Here is a 24,837-nt window from a genome sequence, read left to right as displayed (position 1 = left end):
TACCGTGTAATACTCACCATACCGGGCTCTGTGAGGAGATGTACCGTGTAATACTCACCATACCGGGCTCTGTGAGGAGATGTACCGTGTAATACTCCTCATACCGGGCTCTGTGAGGAGATGTACCGTGTAATACTCACCATACCGGGCTCTGTGAGGAGATGTACCGTGTAATACTCACCATACCGGGCTCTGTGAAGAGATGTACCGTGTAATACTCCTCATACCGGGCTCTGTGGGGAGATGTACCGTGTAATACTCCTCATACCGGGCTCTGTGGGGAGATGTACCGTGTAATACTCCTCATACCGGGCTCTGTGAAGAGATGTACCGTGTAATACTCACCATACCGGGCTCTGTGGGGAGACGTACCGTGTAATACTCACCATACCGGGCTCTGTGAGGAGACGTACCGTGTAATACTCACCATACCGGGCTCTGTGGGGAGACGGACCGTATAATACTCACCATACCGGGCTCTGTGGGGAGACGTACCTTGTAATACTCACCATACCGGGCTCTGTGGGGAGATGTACCGTGTAATACTCACCATACCGGGCTCTGTGAGGAGATGTACCGTGTAATACTCCTCATACCGGGCTCTGTGGGGAGACGTACCGTGTAATACTCACCATACCGGGCTCTGTGGGGAGACGTACCGTGTAATACTCACCATACCGGGCTCTGTGGGGAGACGTACCGTGTAATACTCCTCATACCGGGCTCTGTGGGGAGACGTACCGTGTAATACTCACCATACCGGGCTCTGTGAGGAGATGTACCGTGTAATACTCCTCATACCGGGCTCTGTGGGGAGATGTACCGTGTAATACTCACCATACCGGGCTCTGTGAGGAGATGTACCGTGTAATACTCCTCATACCGGGCTCTGTGGGGAGATGTACCGTGTAATACTCACCATACCGGGCTCTGTGGGGAGATGTACCGTGTAATACTCCTCATACCGGGCTCTGTGAAGAGATGTACCGTGTAATACTCACCATACCGGGCTCTGTGGGGAGATGTACCGTGTAATACTCACCATACCGGGCTCTGTGAGGAGATGTACCGTGTAATACTCCTCATACCGGGCTCTGTGGGGAGATGTACCGTGTAATACTCCTCATACCGGGCTCTGTGGGGAGATGTACCGTGTAATACTCCTCATACCGGGCTCTGTGGGGAGATGTACCGTGTAATACTCCTCATACCGGGCTCTGTGGGGAGATGTACCGTGTAATACTCCTTATACCGGGCTCTGTGAGGAGATGTACCGTGTAATACTCCTCATACCGGGCTCTGTGGGGAGATGTACCGTGTAATACTCACCATACCGGGCTCTGTGAGGAGATGTACCGTGTAATACTCCTCATACCGGGCTCTGTGGGGAGATGTACCGTGTAATACTCACCATACCGGGCTCTGTGGGGAGATGTACCGTGTAATACTCCTCATACCGGGCTCTGTGGGGAGATGTACCGTGTAATACTCCTCATACCGGGCTCTGTGGGGAGACGTACCGTGTAATACTCCTCATACCGGGCTCTGTGGGGAGACGTACCGTGTAATACTCCTCATACCGGGCTCTGTGGGGAGACGTACCGTGTAATACTCCTCATACCGGGCTCTGTGGGGAGACGTACCGTGTAATACTCCTCATACCGGGCTCTGTGGGGAGACGTACCGTGTAATACTCACCATACCGGGCTCTGTGAGGAGATGTACCGTGTAATACTCACCATACCGGGCTCTGTGGGGAGATGTACCGTGTAATACTCACCATACCGGGTTGTGTGGGGAGATGTACCGTGTAATACTCCTCATACCGGGCTCTGTGGGGAGATGTACCGTGTAATACTCCTTATACCGGGCTCTGTGAGGAGATGTACCGTGTAATACTCCTCATACCGGGCTCTGTGAGGAGATGTACCGTGTAATACTCCTCATACCGGGCTCTGTGGGGAGATGTACCGTGTAATACTCACCATACCGGGCTCTGTGGGGAGACGTACCGTGTAATACTCCTCATACCGGGCTCTGTGAGGAGATGTACCGTGTAATACTCACCATACCGGGCTCTGTGGGGAGATGTACCGTGTAATACTCCTCATACCGGGCTCTGTGAGGAGATGTACCGTGTAATACTCACCATACCGGGCTCTGTGGGGAGATGTACCGTGTAATACTCCTCATACCGGGCTCTGTGGAGAGATGTACCGTGTAATACTCCTCATACCGGGCTCTGTGAGGAGATGTACCGTGTAATACTCACCATACCGGGTTTTGTGGGGAGATGTACCGTGTAATACTCACCATACCGGGCTCTGTGGAGAGATGTACCGTGTAATACTCCTCATACCGGGCTCTGTGAGGAGATGTACCGTGTAATACTCACCATACCGGGTTTTGTGGGGAGATGTACCGTGTAATACTCACCATACCGGGCTCTGTGAGGAGATGTACCGTGTAATACTCACCATACCGGGCTCTGTGGGGAGATGTACCGTGTAATACTCCTCATACCGGGCTCTGTGGAGAGATGTACCGTGTAATACTCCTCATACCGGGCTCTGTGGGGAGATGTACCGTGTAATACTCACCATACCGGGCTCTGTGGGGAGATGTACCGTGTAATACTCCTCATACCGGGCTCTGTGGAGAGATGTACCGTGTAATACTCCTCATACCGGGCTCTGTGAGGAGATGTACCGTGTAATACTCCTCATACCGGGTTGTGTGGGGAGATGTACCGTGTAATACTCCTCATACCGGGCTCTGTGGGGAGATGTACCGTGTAATACTCCTCATACCGGGCTCTGTGGGGAGATGTACCGTGTAATACTCCTCATACCGGGCTCTGTGGGGAGATGTACCGTGTAATACTCACCATACCGGGCTCTGTGGGGAGATGTACCGTGTAATACTCCTCATACCGGGCTCTGTGGGGAGATGTACCGTGTAATACTCCTCATACCGGGCTCTGTGGAGAGATGTACCGTGTAATACTCACCATACCGGGCTCTGTGGGGAGATGTACCGTGTAATACTCACCATACCGGGTTGTGTGGGGAGATGTACCGCGTATACCGGGCTCTGTGGAGAGTTGTACCATGTGCTGCTGTCAGTGATGGCCCAGTCTCTTCTCTTTCAGGGTCTGGATGTCGGAGGGCAGTTATGGGGGTCTTCCGCTCAGTTCATGTCCGCCAGTTACTGCACAACAAGTTCGTTGTTGTTCTTGGAGACTCCAGTAAGTGACTAAATCCTACATGTACTGTGTGTACAGTATCTCTGTATCCCCCCTCATCTGCAGAGCAGTTCTCCCCAGTAGTCAGGTCAGAGCCTTCTTCTCGTGGTGATGATGGCTCCCGACTCGTGTCTGAGCAGTTCTCCCCAGTAGTCAGGTCAGAGCCGGCTGCTCGTATTGATGATGGCTCCTGGCTCGCGTCTGAGCAGTTCTCCCCAGTAGTCAGGTCAGAGCCGGCTGCTTGTGATGATGATGGCTCACGGCTCGCGTCTGGGCAGTTCTCCCCAGTAGTCAGGTCAGAGCCGGCTGCTCGTGCTGATGATGGCTCTGGGCACGTGTCTGAGCAGTTCTCCCCAGTAGTCAGGTCAGAGCCGGCTGCTTGTGATGATGATGGCTGATGGCTCGTGTCTGAGCAGTTCTCCCCAGTAGTCAGGTCAGAGCCGGCTGCTTGTGATGATGATGGCTCACGTCTCAGCAGTTCTCCCCAGTAGTCAGATCAGAGCCGGCTGCTTGTATTGATGATGGCTCCTGGCTCGTGTCTGAGCAGTTCTCCTCCAGTAGTCAGGTCAGAGCCAGCTGCTTGTGATGATGATGGCTCACGGCTCGCGTCTGAGCAGTTCTCCCCAGTAGTCAGGTCAGAGCCGGCTGCTCGTATTGATGATGGCTCCTGGCTCGTGTCTGAGCAGTTCTCCCCAGCAGTCAGGTCAGAGCCGGCTGCTTGTGATGATGATGGCTCCTGACTTGCGTCTGAGCAGTTGTCCCCAGTAGTCAGGTCAGAGCCGGCTGCTCGTGCTCATGATGGCTCTGGGCCCGTGTCTGAGCAGTTCTCCCCAGTAGTCAGGTCAGAGCCGGCTGCTTGTGATGATGATGGCTCCTGACTTGCGTCTGAGCAGTTCTCCCCAGTAGTCAGGTCAGAGTCGGCTGCTCGTGCTGATGATGGCTCTGGGCCCGTGTCTGAGCAGTTCTCCCCAGTAGTCAGGTCAGAGCCGGCTGCTCGTGCTGATGATGGCTCGCGTCTGAGCAGTTCTCCCCAGTAGTCCGGTCAGAGCCGGCTGCTTGTGATGATGATGGCTCCCGACTCGTGTCTGAGCAGTTGTGCCCAGTAGTCAGGTCAGAGCTGGCTGCTTGTGATGATGATGGCTCCCGACTCGTGTCTGAGCAGTTCTCCCCAGTAGTCAGGTCAGAGTCGGCTGCTTGTGATGATGATTGCTCCCGACTCGCGTCTGAGCAGTTCTCCCCAGTAGTCAGGTCAGAGCCGGCTGCTCGTGCTGATGATGGATCGCGTCTGAGCAGTTCTTCCCAGTAGTCAGGTCAGAGCCGGTTGCTCGTATTGATGATGGCTCGCGTCTGAGCAGTTCTTCCCAGTAGTCAGGTCAGAGCCGGTTGCTCGTATTGATGATGGCTCGTGTCTGAGCAGTTGTCCCTAGTAGTCAGGTCAGAGCCGGCTGCTTATGATGATGATGGCTCCCGGCTCGCGTCTGAGCAGTTCTTCCCAGTAGTCAGGTCAGAGCCGGTTGCTCGTATTGATGATGGCTCGCGTCTGAGCAGTTGTCCCTAGTAGTCAGGTCAGAGCCGGCTGCTTATGATGATGATGGCTCCCGACTCGTGTCTGAGCAGTTCTCCCCAGTAGTCAGGTCAGAGCCGGCTGCTTATGATGATGATGGCTCCCGACTCGCGTCTGAGCAGTTCTCCCCAGTAGTCAGGTCAGAGCCGGCTGCTTATGATGATGATGGCTCCCGACTCGCGTCTGAGCAATTCTCCCCAGTAGTCAGGTCAGAGCCGGCTGCTTGTGATGATGATGGCTCCCGACTCGTGTCTGAGCAGTTCTCCCCAGTAGTCAGGTCAGAGCCGGCTGCTTGTGATGATGATGGCTCCCGACTCGCGTCTGAGCAGTTCTCCCCAGTAGTCAGGTCAGAGCCGGCTGCTTGTGATGATGATGGCTCCCGACTCGCGTCTGAGCAGTTCTCCCCAGTAGTCAGGTCAGAGCCGGCTGCTTATGATGATGATGGCTCCCGACTCGTGTCTGAGCAGTTCTCCCCAGTAGTCAGGTCAGAGCCGGCTGCTTATGATGATGATGGCTCCCGACTCGTGTCTGAGCAGTTCTTCCCAGTAGTCAGGTCAGAGCCGGTTGCTCGTATTGATGATGGCTCGCGTCTGAGCAGTTCTCCCTAGTAGTCAGGTCAGAGCCGGCTGCTTGTGATGATGATGGCTCCCGACTCGCGTCTGAGCAGTTCTCCCCAGTAGTCAGGTCAGAGCCGGCTGCTCGTATTGATGATGGCTCGTGTCTGAGCAGTTCTCCCTAGTAGTCAGGTCAGAGCCGGTTGCTCGTGCTGATGATGGCTCCCGGCTCGCGTCTGAGCAGTTCTTCCCAGTAGTCAGGTCAGAGCCGGTTGCTCGTATTGATGATGGCTCGCGTCTGAGCAGTTGTCCCTAGTAGTCAGGTCAGAGCCGGCTGCTTATGATGATGATGGCTCCCGACTCGTGTCTGAGCAGTTCTCCCCAGTAGTCAGGTCAGAGCCGGCTGCTTATGATGATGATGGCTCCCGACTCGTGTCTGAGCAGTTCTTCCCAGTAGTCAGGTCAGAGCCGGTTGCTCGTATTGATGATGGCTCGCGTCTGAGCAGTTCTCCCTAGTAGTCAGGTCAGAGCCGGCTGCTTGTGATGATGATGGCTCCCGACTCGCGTCTGAGCAGTTCTCCCCAGTAGTCAGGTCAGAGCCGGCTGCTCGTGCTGATGATGGCTCTGGTATCGCGTCTGAGCAGTTCTCCCTAGTAGTCAGGTCAGAGCCGGCTGCTTGTGGTGAAGACTTCTCCCGTTCACTGTGACTTTTTGTCTTTCAGTCCAGAGATCGGTGTATAAAGATCTGGTGAAGTTTCTGCAAAAGGACGAGTTTCTATCTGAAGAGCAGCTGAAAAGGAGACCGGTGAGCGTCTCTGTTTTTGGGGCCGGAGGATTTCCACTTTCTCACCTTTCAGGGATGCACTTATTTATTCTTGTGCTATAATCAGCAAATCACAGGGAAGAGAAAGCAGAAAAGTTTCTGCTCTGCGAATCTCTGCCGTAAGATACAGGAAAAATATTTGCATTGATATGAAAATTGGAAATAATCATGTTGGATGGAGAGTCCACAGGAGCCGGGGCCCGGTCATCACAAAATCTGAGGAGTCTCTGCAGTAATGAGAGGAGCGATGGGAGGGGGAGGCAGATGAAGCCTGGAGGGGGATTCGCAGCTCCTGGACCTGAACCCCACGGCCCCGACCTCACAGGGGCATCTCGGCCCGGACCAGTCCTTGATTAGTGGGCAGGAGGACTTTCACACTCCTTATCTATGATCTGCAGTGATATTTCTGGCCTCATCTGTCGCTCCCTTCCCACCACTTGTCACATTACAGCTCTTTCTTATGAGGCTCCTCAGATTTTGTTTCTTGAACGTGATGCCTGATGAGGTTGCAGGAGTCTCAAGAGCTGCCATCTGTTATCCTTTCAGCCATTAATAAGCACCCTGAGATCTCTACATTGTGATTACTTTGTACTAAGATAATAAGTAAGTGACAGATAAAGATAAAATAGGAACGGTGAGATGAGAAAAAGAAGAAAGGGGATACGTTCTCTGCTACATTGTGAATCATTACCAGAAACACTGTAAAAATAAATGTGAGATCGATAGGAACGTCTGGAAGATCCAGATACAAAGAAACCAAGAGCCGACACCATGGACCCGGCCCAAAATGGATGAGATCAGATCTCTGTTCTCAGGATAAAACAAATCAGCCCAATGTCAAAGGAAAAACTGAAATCATAGGTGTTCCAGACCATAATGTTCTGTGTATGAGCCCACGTGTCTGTATGTGTCCTGACATCCCATAATATAATAAGTGTGTGACCCCATGTGTCTCTATATATCCTGACATCCCATAATGTGATCAGTAGTGTTTGATACTCCAGAGTTGAATGCATCTGTGAGGGCACAAGCTCCAGACTGACCTCCAAGTGATGTCCTTAGTAAGGTGCTCCTGTGTCCTGTCTGTACCTGGTTCCTTATCTGTGATGTCCTTAGTGAGGTGCTCCTGTGTCCTGTCTGTGCCTGGTTCCTTATCTGTGATGTCCTTAGTAAGGTGCTCCTGTGTCCTGTCTGTACCTGGTTCCTTATCTGTGATGTCCTTAGTAAGGTGTTCCTGTGTCCTGTCTGTACCTGGTTCCTGATCTGTGATGTCCTTAGTAAGGTGTTCCTGTGTCCTGTCTGTGCCTGGTTCCTTATCTGTGATGTCCTTAGTAAGGTGCTCCTGTGTCCTGTCTGTACCTGGTTCCTTATCTGTGATGTCCTTAGTAAGGTGCTCCTGTGTCCTGTCTGTACCTGGTTCCTGATCTGTGATGTCCTTAGTACGGTGCTCCTGTGTCCTGTCTGTACCTGGTTCCTGATCTGTGATGTCCTTAGTAAGGTGCTCCTGTGTCCTGTCTGTACCTGGTTCCTTATCTGTGATGTCCTTAGTAAGGTGCTCCTGTGTCCTGTCTGTACCTTGTTCCTTATCTGTGATGTCCTTAGTAAGGTGCTCCTGTGTCCTGTCTGTACCTGGTTCCTGATCTGTGATGTCCTTAGTACGGTGCTCCTGTGTCCTGTCTGTACCTGGTTCCTTATCTGTGATGTCCTTAGTAAGGTGCTCCTGTGTCCTGTCTGTACCTGGTTCCTTATCTGTGATGTCCTTAGTAAGGTGCTCCTGTGTCCTGTCTGTACCTTGTTCCTTATCTGTGATGTCCTTAGTAAGGTGCTCCTGTGTCCTGTCTGTACCTGGTTCCTTATCTGTGATGTCCTTAGTAAGGTGCTCCTGTGTCCTGTCTGTACCTTGTTCCTTATCTGTGATGTCCTTAGTGAGGTGCTCCTGTGTCCTGTCTGTACCTTGTTCCTTATCTGTGATGTCCTTAGTAAGGTGCTCCTGTGTCCTGTCTGTACCTGGTTCCTTATCTGTGATGTCCTTAGTAAGGTGCTCCTGTGTCCTGTCTGTACCTGGTTCCTTATCTGTGATGTCCTTAGTAAGGTGCTCCTGTGTCCTGTCTGTACCTTGTTCCTTATCTGTGATGTCCTTAGTAAGGTGCTCCTGTGTCCTGTCTGTACCTGGTTCCTTATCTGTGATGTCCTTAGTAAGGTGCTCCTGTGTCCTGTCTGTACCCGGTTCCTTATCTGTGATGTCCTTAGTAAGGTGCTCCTGTGTCCTGTCTGTACCCGGTTCCTTATCTGTGATGTCCTTAGTAAGGTTCTCCTGTGTCCTGTCTGCACCTGGTTCCTGATCTGTGATATCCTTAGTAAGGTGTTCCTGTGTCCTGTCTGTACCTGGTTCCTTATCTGTGATGTCCTTAGTAAGGTGCTCCTGTGTCCTGTCTGTACCTGGTTCCTTATCTGTGATGTCCTTAGTAAGGTGCTCCTGTGTCCTGTCTGCACCTGGTTCCTGATCTGTGATATCCTTAGTAAGGTTCTCCTGTGTCCTGTCTGTACCTGGTTCCTGATCTGTGATATCCTTAGTAAGGTGCTCCTGTGTCCTGTCTGTACCTGGTTCCTTATCTGTGATGTCCTTAGTAAGGTGCTCCTGTGTCCTGTCTGTACCTGGTTCCTTATCTGTGATGTCCTTAGTAAGGTGCTCCTGTGTCCTGTCTGTACCCGGTTCCTTATCTGTGATGTCCTTAGTAAGGTGCTCCTGTGTCCTGTCTGTACCTGGTTCCTTATCTGTGATGTCCTTAGTAAGGTGCTCCTGTGTCCTGTCTGCACCTGGTTCCTGATCTGTGATATCCTTAGTAAGGTGCTCCTGTGTCCTGTCTGTACCTGGTTCCTTATCTGTGATGTCCTTAGTAAGGTGCTCCTGTGTCCTGTCTGTACCTGGTTCCTTATCTGTGATGTCCTTAGTAAGGTGCTCCTGTGTCCTGTCTGTACCTGGTTCCTTATCTGTGATGTCATTATGTATACCCCTCCTCACATGTAAAGCGCCATGGAACAAATGGCGCTATAACAATAAATAATAATAATAATAATAATAATAATAATGTCCTTAGTAAGGTGCTCCTGTGTCCTGTCTGTACCCGGTTCCTTATCTGTGATGTCCTTAGTAAGGTGCTCCTGTGTCCTGTCTGTGCCTGGTTCCTTATCTGTGATGTCCTTAGTAAGGTGCTCCTGTGTCCTGTCTGTGCCTGGTTCCTTATCTGTGATGTCCTTAGTAAGGTGCTCCTGTGTCCTGTCTGTACCTGGTTCCTTATCTGTGATGTCCTTAGTAAGGTGCTCCTGTGTCCTGTCTGTACCTGGTTCCTTAGCTGTGATGTCCTTAGTAAGGTGCTCCTGTGTCCTGTCTGTACCTGGTTCCTTATCTGTGATGTCCTTAGTAAGGTGCTCCTGTGTCCTGTCTGTACCTGGTTCCTTATCTGTGATGTCCTTAGTAAGGTGTTCCTGTGTCCTGTCTGTACCTGGTTCCTTATCTGTGATGTCCTTAGTAAGGTGCTCCTGTGTCCTGTCTGTACCTGGTTCCTTATCTGTGATGTCCTTAGTAAGGTGCTCCTGTGTCCTGTCTGTACCTGGTTCTTTATCTGTGATGTCCTTAGTAAGGTGCTCCTGTGTCCTGTCTGTACCTTGTTCCTTATCTGTGATGTCCTTAGTAAGGTGCTCCTGTGTCCTGTCTGTACCTTGTTCCTTATCTGTGATGTCCTTAGTAAGGTGCTCCTGTGTCCTGTCTGTGCCTGGTTCCTTATCTGTGATGTCCTTAGTAAGGTGCTCCTGTGTCCTGTCTGCACCTGGTTCCTGATCTGTGATATCCTTAGTAAGGTGTTCCTGTGTCCTGTCTGTACCTGGTTCCTTATCTGTGATGTCCTTAGTAAGGTTCTCCTGTGTCCTGTCTGTACCTGGTTCCTGATCTGTGATATCCTTAGTAAGGTGCTCCTGTGTCCTGTCTGTACCTGGTTCCTTATCTGTGATGTCCTTAGTAAGGTTCTCCTGTGTCCTGTCTGTACCTGGTTCCTTATCTGTGATGTCCTTATTAAGGTGCTCCTGTGTCCTGTCTGTACCTTGTTCCTTATCTGTGATGTCCTTAGTAAGGTGCTCCTGTGTCCTGTCTGTACCTGGTTCCTTATCTGTGATGTCCTTAGTAAGGTGCTCCTGTGTCCTGTCTGTACCTGGTTCCTTATCTGTGATGTCCTTAGTAAGGTGCTCCTGTGTCCTGTCTGTACCTGGTTCCTTATCTGTGATGTCCTTAGTAAGGTGCTCCTGTGTCCTGTCTGTACCTGGTTCCTTATCTGTGATGTCCTTAGTAAGGTTCTCCTGTGTCCTGTCTGTACCTGGTTCCTTATCTGTGATGTCCTTAGTAAGGTGCTCCTGTGTCCTGTCTGTACCTGGTTCCTTATCTGTGATGTCCTTAGTAAGGTGCTCCTGTGTCCTGTCTGCACCTGGTTCCTGATCTGTGATATCCTTAGTAAGGTGCTCCTGTGTCCTGTCTGTACCTGGTTCCTTATCTGTGATGTCCTTAGTAAGGTTCTCCTGTGTCCTGTCTGTACCTGGTTCCTTATCTGTGATGTCCTTAGTAAGGTGCTCCTGTGTCCTGTCTGTACCTGGTTCCTTATCTGTGATGTCCTTAGTAAGGTGCTCCTGTGTCCTGTCTGCACCTGGTTCCTGATCTGTGATATCCTTAGTAAGGTGCTCCTGTGTCCTGTCTGCACCTGGTTCCTGATCTGTGATATCCTTAGTAAGGTGCTCCTGTGTCCTGTCTGTACCTTGTTCCTTATCTGTGATGTCCTTAGTAAGGTGCTCCTGTGTCCTGTCTGTACCTGGTTCCTTATCTGTGATGTCCTTAGTAAGGTGCTCCTGTGTCCTGTCTGTACCTGGTTCCTTATCTGTGATGTCCTTAGTAAGGTGCTCCTGTGTCCTGTCTGTACCTGGTTCCTTATCTGTGATGTCCTTAGTAAGGTTCTCCTGTGTCCTGTCTGTACCTGGTTCCTTATCTGTGATGTCCTTAGTAAGGTGCTCCTGTGTCCTGTCTGTACCTGGTTCCTTATCTGTGATGTCCTTAGTAAGGTGCTCCTGTGTCCTGTCTGCACCTGGTTCCTGATCTGTGATATCCTTAGTAAGGTGCTCCTGTGTCCTGTCTGTACCTGGTTCCTTATCTGTGATGTCCTTAGTAAGGTGCTCCTGTGTCCTGTCTGTACCTGGTTCCTTATCTGTGATGTCCTTAGTAAGGTGCTCCTGTGTCCTGTCTGTACCTGGTTCCTTATCTGTGATGTCCTTAGTAAGGTGCTCTCGTGTCCTGTCTGTACCTGGTTCCTTATCTGTGATGTCATTATGTATACCCCTCCTCACATGTAAAGCGCCATGGAACAAATGGCGCTATAACAATAAATAATAATAATAATAATAATAATAATAATAATAATAATGTCCTTTAGTAAGGTGCTCCTGTGTCCTGTCTGTACCCGGTTCCTTATCTGTGATGTCCTTAGTAAGGTGCTCCTGTGTCCTGTCTGTGCCTGGTTCCTTATCTGTGATGTCCTTAGTAAGGTGCTCCTGTGTCCTGTCTGTGCCTGGTTCCTTATCTGTGATGTCCTTAGTAAGGTGCTCCTGTGTCCTGTCTGTACCTGGTTCCTTATCTGTGATGTCCTTAGTAAGGTGCTCCTGTGTCCTGTCTGTACCTGGTTCCTTAGCTGTGATGTCCTTAGTAAGGTGCTCCTGTGTCCTGTCTGTACCTGGTTCCTTATCTGTGATGTCCTTAGTAAGGTGCTCCTGTGTCCTGTCTGTACCTGGTTCCTTATCTGTGATGTCCTTAGTAAGGTGCTCCTGTGTCCTGTCTGTACCTGGTTCCTTATCTGTGATGTCCTTAGTAAGGTGCTCCTGTGTCCTGTCTGTACCCGGTTCCTTATCTGTGATGTCCTTAGTAAGGTGCTCCTGTGTCCTGTCTGTACCTGGTTCCTTATCTGTGATGTCCTTAGTAAGGTGCTCCTGTGTCCTGTCTGTACCTGGTTCCTTAGCTGTGATGTCCTTAGTAAGGTGCTCCTGTGTCCTGTCTGTACCTGGTTCTTTATCTGTGATGTCCTTAGTAAGGTGCTCCTGTGTCCTGTCTGTACCTTGTTCCTTATCTGTGATGTCCTTAGTAAGGTGTTCCTGTGTCCTGTCTGTACCTGGTTCTTTATCTGTGATGTCCTTAGTAAGGTGCTCCTGTGTCCTGTCTGTACCTTGTTCCTTATCTGTGATGTCCTTAGTAAGGTGCTCCTGTGTCCTGTCTGTACCTGGTTCCTTATCTGTGATGTCCTTAGTAAGGTGCTCCTGTGTCCTGTCTGTACCTTGTTCCTTATCTGTGATGTCCTTAGTAAGGTGCTCCTGTGTCCTGTCTGTACCTGGTTCCTTATCTGTGATGTCCTTAGTAAGGTGCTCCTGTGTCCTGTCTGTACCTTGTTCCTTATCTGTGATATCCTTAGTAAGGTGCTCCTGTGTCCTGTCTGCACCTGGTTCCTGATCTGTGATATCCTTAGTAAGGTGCTCCTGTGTCCTGTCTGTACCTGGTTCCTTATCTGTGATGTCCTTAGTAAGGTGCTCTCGTGTCCTGTCTGTACCTGGTTCCTTATCTGTGATGTCATTATGTATACCCCTCCTCACATGTAAAGCGCCATGGAACAAATGGCGCTATAACAATAAATAATAATAATAATAATAATAATAATAATAATAATAATAATGTCCTTTAGTAAGGTGCTCCTGTGTCCTGTCTGTACCTGGTTCCTTATCTGTGATGTCCTTAGTAAGGTGCTCCTGTGTCCTGTCTGTACCTGGTTCCTTATCTGTGATGTCCTTAGTAAGGTGCTCTCGTGTCCTGTCTGTACCTGGTTCCTTATCTGTGATGTCATTATGTATACCCCTCCTCACATGTAAAGCGCCATGGAACAAATGGCGCTATAACAATAAATAATAATAATAATAATAATAATAATGTCCTTAGTAAGGTGCTCCTGTGTCCTGTCTGTACCCGGTTCCTTATCTGTGATGTCCTTAGTAAGGTGCTCCTGTGTCCTGTCTGTGCCTGGTTCCTTATCTGTGATGTCCTTAGTAAGGTGCTCCTGTGTCCTGTCTGTGCCTGGTTCCTTATCTGTGATGTCCTTAGTAAGGTGCTCCTGTGTCCTGTCTGTACCTGGTTCCTTATCTGTGATGTCCTTAGTAAGGTGCTCCTGTGTCCTGTCTGTACCTGGTTCCTTAGCTGTGATGTCCTTAGTAAGGTGCTCCTGTGTCCTGTCTGTACCTGGTTCCTTATCTGTGATGTCCTTAGTAAGGTGCTCCTGTGTCCTGTCTGTACCTGGTTCCTTATCTGTGATGTCCTTAGTAAGGTGTTCCTGTGTCCTGTCTGTACCTGGTTCCTTATCTGTGATGTCCTTAGTAAGGTGCTCCTGTGTCCTGTCTGTACCTGGTTCCTTAGCTGTGATGTCCTTAGTAAGGTGCTCCTGTGTCCTGTCTGTACCTGGTTCTTTATCTGTGATGTCCTTAGTAAGGTGCTCCTGTGTCCTGTCTGTACCTTGTTCCTTATCTGTGATGTCCTTAGTAAGGTCCTCCTGTGTCCTGTCTGTACCTGGTTCCTTATCTGTGATGTCCTTAGTAAGGTGCTCCTGTGTCCTGTCTGTACCTGGTTCTTTATCTGTGATGTCCTTAGTAAGGTGCTCCTGTGTCCTGTCTGTACCTTGTTCCTTATCTGTGATGTCCTTAGTAAGGTGCTCCTGTGTCCTGTCTGTACCTGGTTCCTTATCTGTGATGTCCTTAGTAAGGTGCTCCTGTGTCCTGTCTGTACCTTGTTCCTTATCTGTGATGTCCTTAGTAAGGTTCTCCTGTGTCCTGTCTGTGCCTGGTTCCTTATCTGTGATGTCCTTAGTAAGGTGCTCCTGTGTCCTGTCTGTACCTGGTTCCTTATCTGTGATGTCCTTAGTAAGGTGCTCCTGTGTCCTGTCTGTACCCGGTTCCTTATCTGTGATGTCCTTAGTAAGGTGCTCCTGTGTCCTGTCTGCACCTGGTTCCTGATCTGTGATATCCTTAGTAAGGTGCTCCTGTGTCCTGTCTGTACCTGGTTCCTTATCTGTGATGTCCTTAGTAAGGTGCTCCTGTGTCCTGTCTGTACCTGGTTCCTTATCTGTGATGTCCTTAGTAAGGTGCTCCTGTGTTCTGTCTGTACCTGGTTCCTTATCTGTGATGTCCTTAGTAAGGTGCTCCTGTGTCCTGTCTGTACCTGGTTCCTTATCTGTGATGTCCTTAGTAAGGTGCTCTCGTGTCCTGTCTGTACCTGGTTCCTTATCTGTGATGTCATTATGTATACCCCTCCTCACATGTAAAGCGCCATGGAACAAATGGCGCTATAACAATAAATAATAATAATAATAATAATAATAATAATGTCCTTAGTAAGGTGCTCCTGTGTCCTGTCTGTACCCGGTTCCTTATCTGTGATGTCCTTAGTAAGGTGCTCCTGTGTCCTATCTGTATCTGGTTCTTTATCTGTGATGTCCTTAGTAAGGTGCTCCTGTGTCCTGTCTGTACCCGGTTCCTTATCTGTGATGTCCTTAGTAAGGTGCTCCTGTGTCCTGTCTGTGCCTGGTTCCTTATCTGTGATGTCCTTAGTAAGGTGCTCCTGTGTCCTGTCTGTGCCTGGTTCCTTATCTGTGATGTCCTTAGTAAGGTGCTCCTGTGTCCTGTCTGTGCCTGGTTCCTTATCTGTGATGTCCTTAGTAAGGTGCTCCTGTGTCCTGTCTGTACCTGGTTCCTTATCTGTGATGTCCTTAGTAAGGTGCTCCTGTGTCCTGTCTGTACCTGGTTCCTGATCTGTGATGTCCTTAGTACGGTGCTCCTGTGTCCTGTCTGTACCTTGTTCCTTATCTGTGATGTCCTTAGTAAGGTGCTCCTGTGTCCTGTCTGTACCTGGTTCCTTATCTGTGATGTCCTTAGTAAGGTGCTCCTGTGTCCTGTCTGTACCTGGTTCCTTAGCTGTGATGTCCTTAGTAAGGTGCTCCTGTGTCCTGTCTGTACCTTGTTCCTTATCTGTGATGTCCTTAGTAAGGTGCTCCTGTGTCCTGTCTGTACCTGGTTCCTTATCTGTGATGTCCTTAGTAAGGTGCTCCTGTGTCCTGTCTGTGCCTGGTTCCTTATCTGTGATGTGTTTAGTAAGGTTCTCCTGTGTCCTGTCTGTACCTGGTTCCTTATCTGTGATGTCCTTAGTAAGGTGCTCCTGTGTCCTGTCTGTACCTTGTTCCTTATCTGTGATGTCCTTAGTAAGGTGCTCCTGTGTCCTGTCTGTACCTGGTTCCTTATCTGTGATGTCCTTAGTAAGGTGTTCCTGTGTCCTGTCTGTACCTGGTTCCTTATCTGTGATGTCCTTAGTAAGGTGCTCCTGTGTCCTGTCTGTACCTGGTTCCTTAGCTGTGATGTCCTTAGTAAGGTGCTCCTGTGTCCTGTCTGTACCTGGTTCCTTATCTGTGATGTCCTTAGTAAGGTGTTCCTGTGTCCTGTCTGTACCTTGTTCCTTAGCTGTGATGTCCTTAGTAAGGTGCTCCTGTGTCCTGTCTGTACCTGGTTCCTTAGCTGTGATGTCCTTAGTAAGGTTCTCCTGTGTCCTGTCTGTACCTGGTTCCTTATCTGTGATGTCCTTAGTAAGGTGTTCCTGTGTCCTGTCTGTACCCGGTTCCTTATCGGAGTATCTGTGGTCAGCATTGTAGTGTCAGCTCCACTATCATTGTGAGCCCTTTCCATCTCTCCTCTTCTATCCCAGCAATTAGCTCTTACCAGTAACAATATAAGCGAGTGCTACAATGCGACAAACCTCGGTACACCGCCATCCTTCTATATAAACTCTCCACACTCAGGCTTAACCATGAAATTACCTTCTATTCACACCTAACATGATACGTCTGATACAGTTTGGTCATAACTGGGCGTCTGCCTCATCCCCTCTTTTTCCAGATATAAAATTCCATCTGTTTGCAGCTGATACAATGTTAAAAGTCAAAGTTTAGAGCGTTTCTACTGGCTCCAATGAGAACAAGGGTGAGAAAACCTCTGTCTGTTTCTCCGGGATGATAAATTCTGTGTGACTGTAGCGTTACAGACCGGACCCCCGGCCGGCATGACGCCATCATCGCAGTGTTAGGACTCTGTCTCTGTTCTGTTCGCACACAAAATATTCCTTGGCGCTCCAGACAAAATCTAAATCCCACAGATTGCGGAGACTTGTGTTGTTCTGTGTAATCGGACACATCAGGGTCGTTCTGTTCCAATGTGTTACACAACGTTCCGCCATCTGCAGCGATTTTCCCAGAGTTCAAGGTCTTTCTCCACTGCTACAAACACAGCAGATTAGTTACATTCTCCAGCTGGGGAAACGCCAACCTTACAGGAGGAACGGTGGAAGAAGGCTCCCCACAAACGATCATCCTCCAATCCTGACCTTGTGCTCAGATTATAGATTCTGTTATAACACAAATACATAAAACACCCAAACACATAAACAGGGCGATTTACGTTTCCATATCTGCCCATTTAATATTAATTCGTGCCGCACCCTTAAAAGTCCGGTCCAGATATAAAACTATATTCACCATACATTAAACAACAAAAATGTTAACGCACAAGATTTGCTTTCTTCTCAGTCTCTGCACTTTTCACTAAAAATTTAATAAAATGAGATCAAAATGTTGCATGGAGGCCAAAAGGCTGTGAATAAAAATGGAAGCTCCCTGTGGGAAATGCCCAACCGCACACCGTCCAATGACCAAAACATAACCATCGTAACAAGAATTTGTGTTTTGACATTTTTTGAGCACTAAAACATAATAGAACACATACCGGGCTCTATTTTCTTTTTCCCAATTTTACCACACTTGGATTTTTTTTCCTTTCTCTGATACATCATATTGTAAACTGGTTTAATTTAAAACTACAACTCAAACCACAAAAAGATGGAGCTGAGCTTTGTATCAAGTTGTTTATTTCACCTCAGAGCTGGATTCGCAGCTGCACAGCTCATTTCTGCTGTATAATGTCCTCTATGCTGCTTCTTCTGAATGTCTGTCACATAGACAGGAGAGCAGAGTCTCTCCTCTGTGTGTGCTGTGTATGGAGACATTTATAACATCTTGTCTCCTCCCACAAGCTGAGGGTCTGAGGGAGACTGAGAAAGAAAGACGGAGCGGGAGCGTCTGAGGGAGCTGGAAACTGAGAAAGAAAGACAGGGAGCGGGAGAGTCTGAGGGAGCTGGAAACTGAGAAAGAAAGACAGGGAGCGGGAGAGTCTGAGAGAATGGGAGAGTCTGAGGGAGCGGGAGACTGAGAAAGAAAGACGGAGCAGGAGAGTCTGAGGGAGCGGGAGAGTCTGAGGGAGCTGGAAACTGAGAAAGAAAGGGAGCGGGAGAGTCTGAGGGAATGGGAGAGTCTGAGGGAGCTGGAGACTGAGAAAGAAAGACGGAGCAGGAGAGTCTGAGGGAGCTGGAGACTGAGAAAGAAAGACGGAGCAGGAGAGTCCGAGGGAGCTGGAAACTGAGAAAGACAGGGAGCGGGAAAGTGAGAAAGAACGACAGGGAGCGGGAGAGTCTGAGGGAGCGGGAGAGTCTGAGGGAGCGGGAGACTGAGAAAGAAAGAGACTGCAACAGGGAAAACTGGTGACATTGAGGGTCCAAGTCCTACTGAGACCACACAGACATTTCTCATGTACACAGTAATCGTTATCTGGACGTCTCAGTTCCTCTTTCACTCTGACTGCGTGATCTATTACAGATGGTTCAGTGCACGTCTGAAGCGCGATCATACTGTATGAACAGGCTACGAAACACGGCATCGCGCAGTGTAAATGGGCCCCAAGGCCGCTGCTATGCTCCCCGTTCAACAACCCCCTCCACTGCGGCCCCCGCATTTTAGAATGTCGTGAGAGATGCAACAATAAATGGACTCACCCACAGAAAGTGAAAAACAATAACCGTTTACTGAACTGATAACTACAGAAAGATGCATGATATCTAAGGATTTATCACCAGAGATCAGCACCGGCCACATACAGCGCAGAGCCGATAAACGCGCCTCGTTGTCTAGGGTGGGCCTTCCCTGCAGCAGAGGCCCACAATCTTGCACTTTCATCTTCTTACTGTCTGACCCTGAGCATATATCCCCCACCTGGAGCTGCAGCTCCTGACTGGCCTGGGGCTCTAAGTCATGTTCTTGGTAACGTGGGCTCGTGTTCATCTGTACCAGGTTCCTTATCTGTGTAGCCGAAGTAAGAAATGAGATGGTCGATCTATTATCTGAATGATTTCCACCGCTGGTTCTACCACTTGAATTAATTCTTACCAGTAACAATATGAACGTGTGCTTCACAGTGATAAACCTCAGTTCACACTGTACTATACCTTCCACGTCTGGGGTTAACCATTCACGTGACGTTAACCCATATGTCCCAGGACACGGTTTGCTGTTTCTAATAGGAGCCGGCGTGATTCTCTGCTCTGGTTTGCAGCCTTGCTGTATGTAACTGGTGTCCCGTCCGTGGCCTCTTCTTCCTGCCGACCACCTTCTCCTTACGCTCCGCTCTTCCATGGGACCCCGGTGCAGGATCTTTAGCTGCCATGTTAAGATCTTGTGTCTCTGGACCATCCTCAGTGTGAGGAGACCGCTCCATCCATTATGGATACTTTTGTATCTGGACTTTCTCTTATCGATCTCTCCTTTATTACGATGTTTCTGGTGATGATTAACAATGTAGCGGAGACCGTTTCTGATGGATTTTCCTTTATCGTCCAGTTCTTCTGATTATTCTGCACTTGTTTCAGTGACTGGATGTCTGATCCTCCTGTCCATGGTTGAGCTGTTGTTCTTCTCCGCAGGGGGAATTCACTTTTGAGAATGACTCGCTGATAGAGGGCGGACAAATGAATGAATTGCACAATGGGACCACGTACCGAGAAGTGCGGCAGTACCGGAGCGGCCACCATCTTGTCCGCTTCTACTTCCTGACCCGCGTCTACTCTGCTTACCTGGAGAGCATACTGTCAGATTTCCAGAGCGGCCCCCAACCGGACGTGCTGATCGTAAACTCCTGCATCTGGGATGTTAATAGGTGACCGCCACTACCATGGTGTCCGCCACCGCCATATTGGTGACAGATCCTCATTGTCCTCCATCTCCTGCAGGTACAATGACCCACAACTGGAGGGCTACAAGACCAACCTGGACCACCTGTTCTTGCGCCTCAAACAGGTTCTGAGCCCCCAGTGCCTCATCATATGGAACACGACCATGCCTGTCGGATACAGGGAGAATGAGATCCCGGAGGTAAGTGCACCAATGTCTGACCTCGGAGGCAGGGGCTACGTGTATCATGAAGACCTCATCGCTGTCCCCATCGGGGCTCACAATCTACATTCCCTATCAAGTTGTCTTTGGACTGGGGAAGGTAACAGAGTACCCGGAGGAAGCCCACGGGTAGAACAGATGATGGTGGGATTTGCCCCCAGCTCGGCAGGGCTCTTTGTGCTGTCCCCTGAGCCCCCACGCTGCCCATAATATTAGCACGACTCCATGCGCTTTGCTTCATGCATGTGATACAGTCTAGTGTTCACACCTGATTGACGTCGCATCATGAAAATTGCCTCTGCATGAAAGTGCCCGATATATACGGTCAGCAGAAGCCCCCACCATATGGCCGTATACAGGCCCCACCGGTGTACGTTGCCCACCAGCTCCCACTGTAGTAAAGACCTATTTATGGTACAACCTTCTCCATGACACGTCTTCATCCATGCTTGTGTTTTCTGCGTCTCCAGTTCCATACGATCCCACACAACCTGCAGACGGGCATCATGGAGGGGAACTTCTTCAGCGCCACTCTGGCGGATTTCCACAAGGTGGACGTGTTGGACATGCACTACCACTTCCGCTTTGACCTGAAATTCCGATGCCGTGACAGCGTCCACTGGAACTATTGGGCACATCGGAAGTACACCCAGATCCTGCTGAGCAACATCGCGCTGGCCTGGGGGGTGGAGCCCCCCAAGGACCAGATGCCGGAAGGTGCGTGAGACCACTTATCTCCACACCACATGTTATCTGGACTCGCTGTGGTCTGTGGAGCCCACAATCTGCGGCCTGTATATTCCTGGGCTAGATAATGCCCCCTACCTTTATCCTTAGAATAGGGTCTGCAGTAAGTGGACCTTAGGTCTGTACAGTGCAGGTTGGTGCCCCATCCTTGCTATAATCTGCTCTTTTCCCAATTTTCCAGATTCTGTTGTTCTTCTCGCGGCTCCTCGTTCGTGTGCACCTTACCCCAAACAGCAGCCCCCAAGACAGGAGCAAGAGCTGTATAGCCAGGGTAAGATATCCTTGCTGCCCACGCTCTGGGGTAAATGTGGGATCACCGTGCGCAGGGCGGAGGATAGAGGCGCAGTATTGGGCCGACACAACAGCATTTTTATAACTGTGCAGGTGCTGCCTACATGCCGGGATACATACCCTTCGATGGGAGTGAGATCGGCTCCGTGTCTGGTGAGTATCGCTGCCTCCTACTTCTCTGTGGCCTTACACAGGGCGCCTGGCAGGCAGAGAGTAGGGGCACAAGTCACATTACTGAGCATGTCACCAATGAGAAGCTCTCCAGGCCCGATGCCGAGAACCAAGCTCAAGTCTTCACTCGTCATTCTTCCATCATGTTGCAACTCTTGCCCCATGTCCTCTTCTCTTCCCTCTGCCCAATGTCATCTCTTCCTGCACCGCGTCTTCTCCTCTTCCCGCACGGCGTCGTCGTCTCCTCTTCCCCCCGCACGGTGTCGTCGTCGTCTCCTCTTCCCCCCGCACGGTGTCGTCGTCGTCTCCTCTTCCCCCCGCACGGTGTCGTCGTCGTCTCCTCTTCCCCCCGCACGGTGTCGTCGTCGTCTCCTCTTCCCCCCGCACGGTGTCGTCGTCGTCTCCTCTTCCCCCCGCACGGTGTCGTCGTCGTCTCCTCTTCCCCCCGCACAGCGTCGTCGTCTCCTCTTCCCCCCGCACGGCGTCGTCGTCTCCTCTTCCCCCTACACGGCGCCGTCGTCTCCTCCTTTTTCCGCACCGCACCGTCGTCTCCTCTTTCCGCACCGCGCCGTCGTCTCCTCTTTCCGCACCGCGCCGTCATCTCCTTCCGCACCCTGATCCCCACATATACTCTTGTTCTCTGCACTGATGCTACACTGATGACATCTTCTTTGTTTCAGACATTTTGCCATTTGTGACCGATAGCCCTCTACTCTTGCCCCATGTCCTCTTCTCTTCCCTCTGCCCAATGTCATCTCTTCCCCCCGCACGGCGTCGTCGTCTCCTCTTCCCCCCCCCCCCCCCGCACGGCGGCGTCGTCTCCTCTTCCCCCCCGCACGGCGTCGTCGTCTCCTCTTTCCGCACCGTGCCGCCGTCTCCTCCTTTTTTCACGCCGTCGTCTCCTCATCTCCTTCCGCACCCTGATCCCCACGTATACTCTTGTTCTCTGCACCGATGCTTTACACTGATGACATCTTCTTTGTTTCAGACATTTCGCCATTTGTGACAGATAGCCCTCTACTGAGCACCGACATAACCCCCGGCTACTTCATCCAGCCGCCAGGTAATGACCCCACAGTCAGTGACCATGGGGGGGATTTATAGAGGGGAGGTCAGAGCGACAAACACCAGCATCTCTGCTCCTACTACTCCCACCAGCAGCACCACATCCCCTGAAAGGTCCTTTTCTCCAGTCACCTCCAGAGCTGCAGTCACTATCCTGCCATTACATAATGTTTTATCCTTTAGTGACCGCAGCTCTGGAGGTGACTGTTCTGCCATTCCACCCCATCTTAGCTTCCAGTCACCTCCAGAGATGCAGTCACTATTCTGCCAGTACTTCTCCAATTGCAGTTGACAGTTTTCTAAGTAGCTAGTAGAAGTGAACGCAGCTCTGGAGGTGACTGGAGTGATAATTAACTGATCCTTATATGGGGATCAGATGATGGGTGGAGTAGTCCTAGTATATCAGAGCCTGATCATACGTCTTGTCCTTCTCTTCCAGGTCCTCCTCCGCCTCCTTCAGTTTTACCCATGATGCTGCTGCCAAACATGAACTTTAACATGAACTTCGGCTACTTTCAATCCTGGGACTTGCTCCCACCACAAGCCTGGAAAATGAAACTGCAAAAGAGGCTGAAGCCGGTAGCAGGCTGGAGACCCCCGTACCGCCGACCCCCAATGCATCCTACTGGGAACTACTGACCATTTAGCTGCGTTCTCCAGAGTCTCATGACTCCTGGGGTTAACTGTTCAGGCCCTGCGAGTCACCTGACTCATCGGGGGCCCTGCGAGTCACCTGACTCATCGGGGGCCCTGCGAGTCACCTGGCTCATCGGGGGCCCTGCGAGTCACCTGACTCATCGGGGGCCCTGCGAGCCACCTGACTCTCATCGGGGGGGCCCTGCGAGCCACCTGACTCTCATCGGGGGGGCCCTGCGAGCCACCTGACTCTCATCGGGGGGGCCCTGCGAGTCACCTGACTCTCATCGGGGGGGCCCTGCGAGTCACCTGACTCTCATCGGGGGGGCCCTGCGAGTCACCTGACTCTCATCGGGGGGGCCCTGCGAGCCACCTGACTCTCATCGGGGGGGCCCTGCGAGTCACCTGACTCTCATCGGGGGGGCCCTGCGAGTCACCTGACTCTCATCGGGGGGGCCCTGCGAGTCACCTGACTCTCATCGGGGGGGCCCTGCGAGTCACCTGACTCTCATCGGGGGGGCCCTGCGAGTCACCTGACTCATCGGGGGCCCTGCGCTGTGAAGGCCCGGTCCCTGTTACTGGCACTATGCTGCTATTCTTGAATTTTGCACTGTTTTCCCTGAAGTGAAGGTTTCCTCGTTTCTTGTACTGAAGCTCTCAGGAGGATTTTTATTATCTGCTGATAGTGTTTGCGCCTGGGAAAGAGAGCGGCAGGGGCTGGAGATCCTCCGGGAACTGCCCATCTTCTGTGTATTTCTGATCACATGATTGGAGTTCCATTCATGTTTTGGCAACAATGTATCCAGTGAGGTCTCCAGAGCTGTGATTGGAGCAGTGGAGTCATGTGACTACTCATAAATGACCTGCTACAGCAGCTCCTTGATTGGTCCACATACGTCACATGGTCTATGGCTGGTTTTAAAGTATTTTTCCATATACAGTGTATCCGTAAAGTCATGGTGCACTTTTGGTGCCCTTTCTCTGGCCCAATCATATCAGACTTGTGCCTTATATCCCATTATCTCCTATGTTCTTCGTGTATCTTCCTGGGCCTGACGCCATTTACATTGTTGTCTCTCGTCTGCTGTGATTTCTTGTAGCCACTCAATCTGATTTTACATTTTTATGTACATTCTATTGTTTTTATATGTAATAAATGATCATTTTTACTATGTGGTTATGGTCCTTTTTTTTTTTTTTCTTTACTTTTTTTCCTTCACTGCCGCCTGCAGCATTTGTGTTGGAGGATCGGGGGTCGCAGCCACCACCTGATTATTCGCCTTACTTGCTGATGGTTGTGCCTGTGCTGATATAGCCGAGTGTTGCACCTTCGGAGTATCATGTGTCTCCACACCATGTTACCGTGATGGAATGTACGAGTCCTCACCATTTTTATCCAGTGCCTCCCACATGTCCTTAGTATGATTCCTCCTCCAGATGGTTAATTAGTTCTATGGTCCCGTCTAATCATCATCAGTGACTGTGATAGCAGTTTCTGTAACCCCTGCATTGCAGAACTTATGGTGGCCCTTGTGGAGAGCAAATATGGTGTAGTCCATGTAATGTCATCATACAGGAAGTTCTGGTGACTGACTCGGCACCCACCTGTAATTATAATGCGTTGTAGGGTGCGTGTGGTGACCTCATACAGCTTGGGTGATGACCCTCTGTGAAGAGTGTGGCTGCTGTTACCTTGATGATCTGCCTCGGTAGACCTCCTGCCGCCACTTGACTTGCCAGGACCAGATGGAATGGAGATGAACGAGTGAGTCCACAAGTTGATGAGAAGTATATACATCAGATAACAGGCACACCATTTCATGAAGATCTAGAAGCAGGCACTTCACGATTACATGTGGCTGTATATGACCTCAATCTAGCAAACCATGATGAGAACCTCCATCTTCCGTTGTGAGGCCCGCACGGGTTGAGGTGCGTCACTCCATCCCCTCAGCTGCTTTCAGCTCCCAGTTGACTCTTCACTAATGGTCTCGGCCCATTCCATGAGGGCCACATGCTTCTTGCTGCGTCGCTGCATCTACAGCTTTCCGTAGAACTTGTGTCCCAGTGTGACAGTCTTCTCTATGACACTAGCTTCTTATCTAGTATAGATAATTGCTTGCTTAAGATCCTCTTGCCAGAGATGAGGAATCCTTTAGCTTCGTTCTTGCTTTAGGCCACTTGGCGTGCTGCTTATCTGCGCTATATTCTGTATCTTTAGGCCTCTTGGCCTGAGATATAAACCTTCATCTCCACTAGGCGTCCTGCTTGAGATCCAGAATCCTGCTGCCGTTTCCTTCAGAACATGCTATCTATGGCGGTCTCCCTTCTTCATACACAACACCATTTCTATGCAAGTT

General features: G+C 50.3%; 1 protein-coding gene across 1 annotated transcript in view; it reads left to right on the top strand.

Annotated features, from left to right (window-relative positions):
* Positions 1-23,646, top strand: part of LOC138657333 (PC-esterase domain-containing protein 1A-like) — a 37,919-nt gene extending 14,273 nt beyond the window's left edge. The window contains exons 2-10 of the mRNA XM_069745067.1: positions 3,152-3,247; positions 6,085-6,167; positions 19,099-19,331; positions 19,405-19,546; positions 20,038-20,284; positions 20,496-20,585; positions 20,699-20,758; positions 21,765-21,839; positions 22,281-23,646. Of these exons, the coding sequence (XP_069601168.1) occupies positions 3,175-3,247; positions 6,085-6,167; positions 19,099-19,331; positions 19,405-19,546; positions 20,038-20,284; positions 20,496-20,585; positions 20,699-20,758; positions 21,765-21,839; positions 22,281-22,480 (1,203 nt within the window). The 5' untranslated portion in view covers positions 3,152-3,174 and the 3' untranslated portion in view covers positions 22,481-23,646. The remainder of the gene's footprint in view (positions 1-3,151; positions 3,248-6,084; positions 6,168-19,098; positions 19,332-19,404; positions 19,547-20,037; positions 20,285-20,495; positions 20,586-20,698; positions 20,759-21,764; positions 21,840-22,280) is intronic.
* The last annotated feature ends 1,191 nt before the right edge of the window (positions 23,647-24,837 follow it).

The sequence above is a fragment of the Ranitomeya imitator genome, chromosome 1, assembly GCF_032444005.1.
Source record: "Ranitomeya imitator isolate aRanImi1 chromosome 1, aRanImi1.pri, whole genome shotgun sequence".
Classification (NCBI taxonomy): Eukaryota; Metazoa; Chordata; class Amphibia; order Anura; family Dendrobatidae; genus Ranitomeya; species Ranitomeya imitator.
The sequence above is the reverse complement of the archived record's forward strand: the minus strand, read 5'-3'. Positions and strand labels throughout refer to the sequence as shown.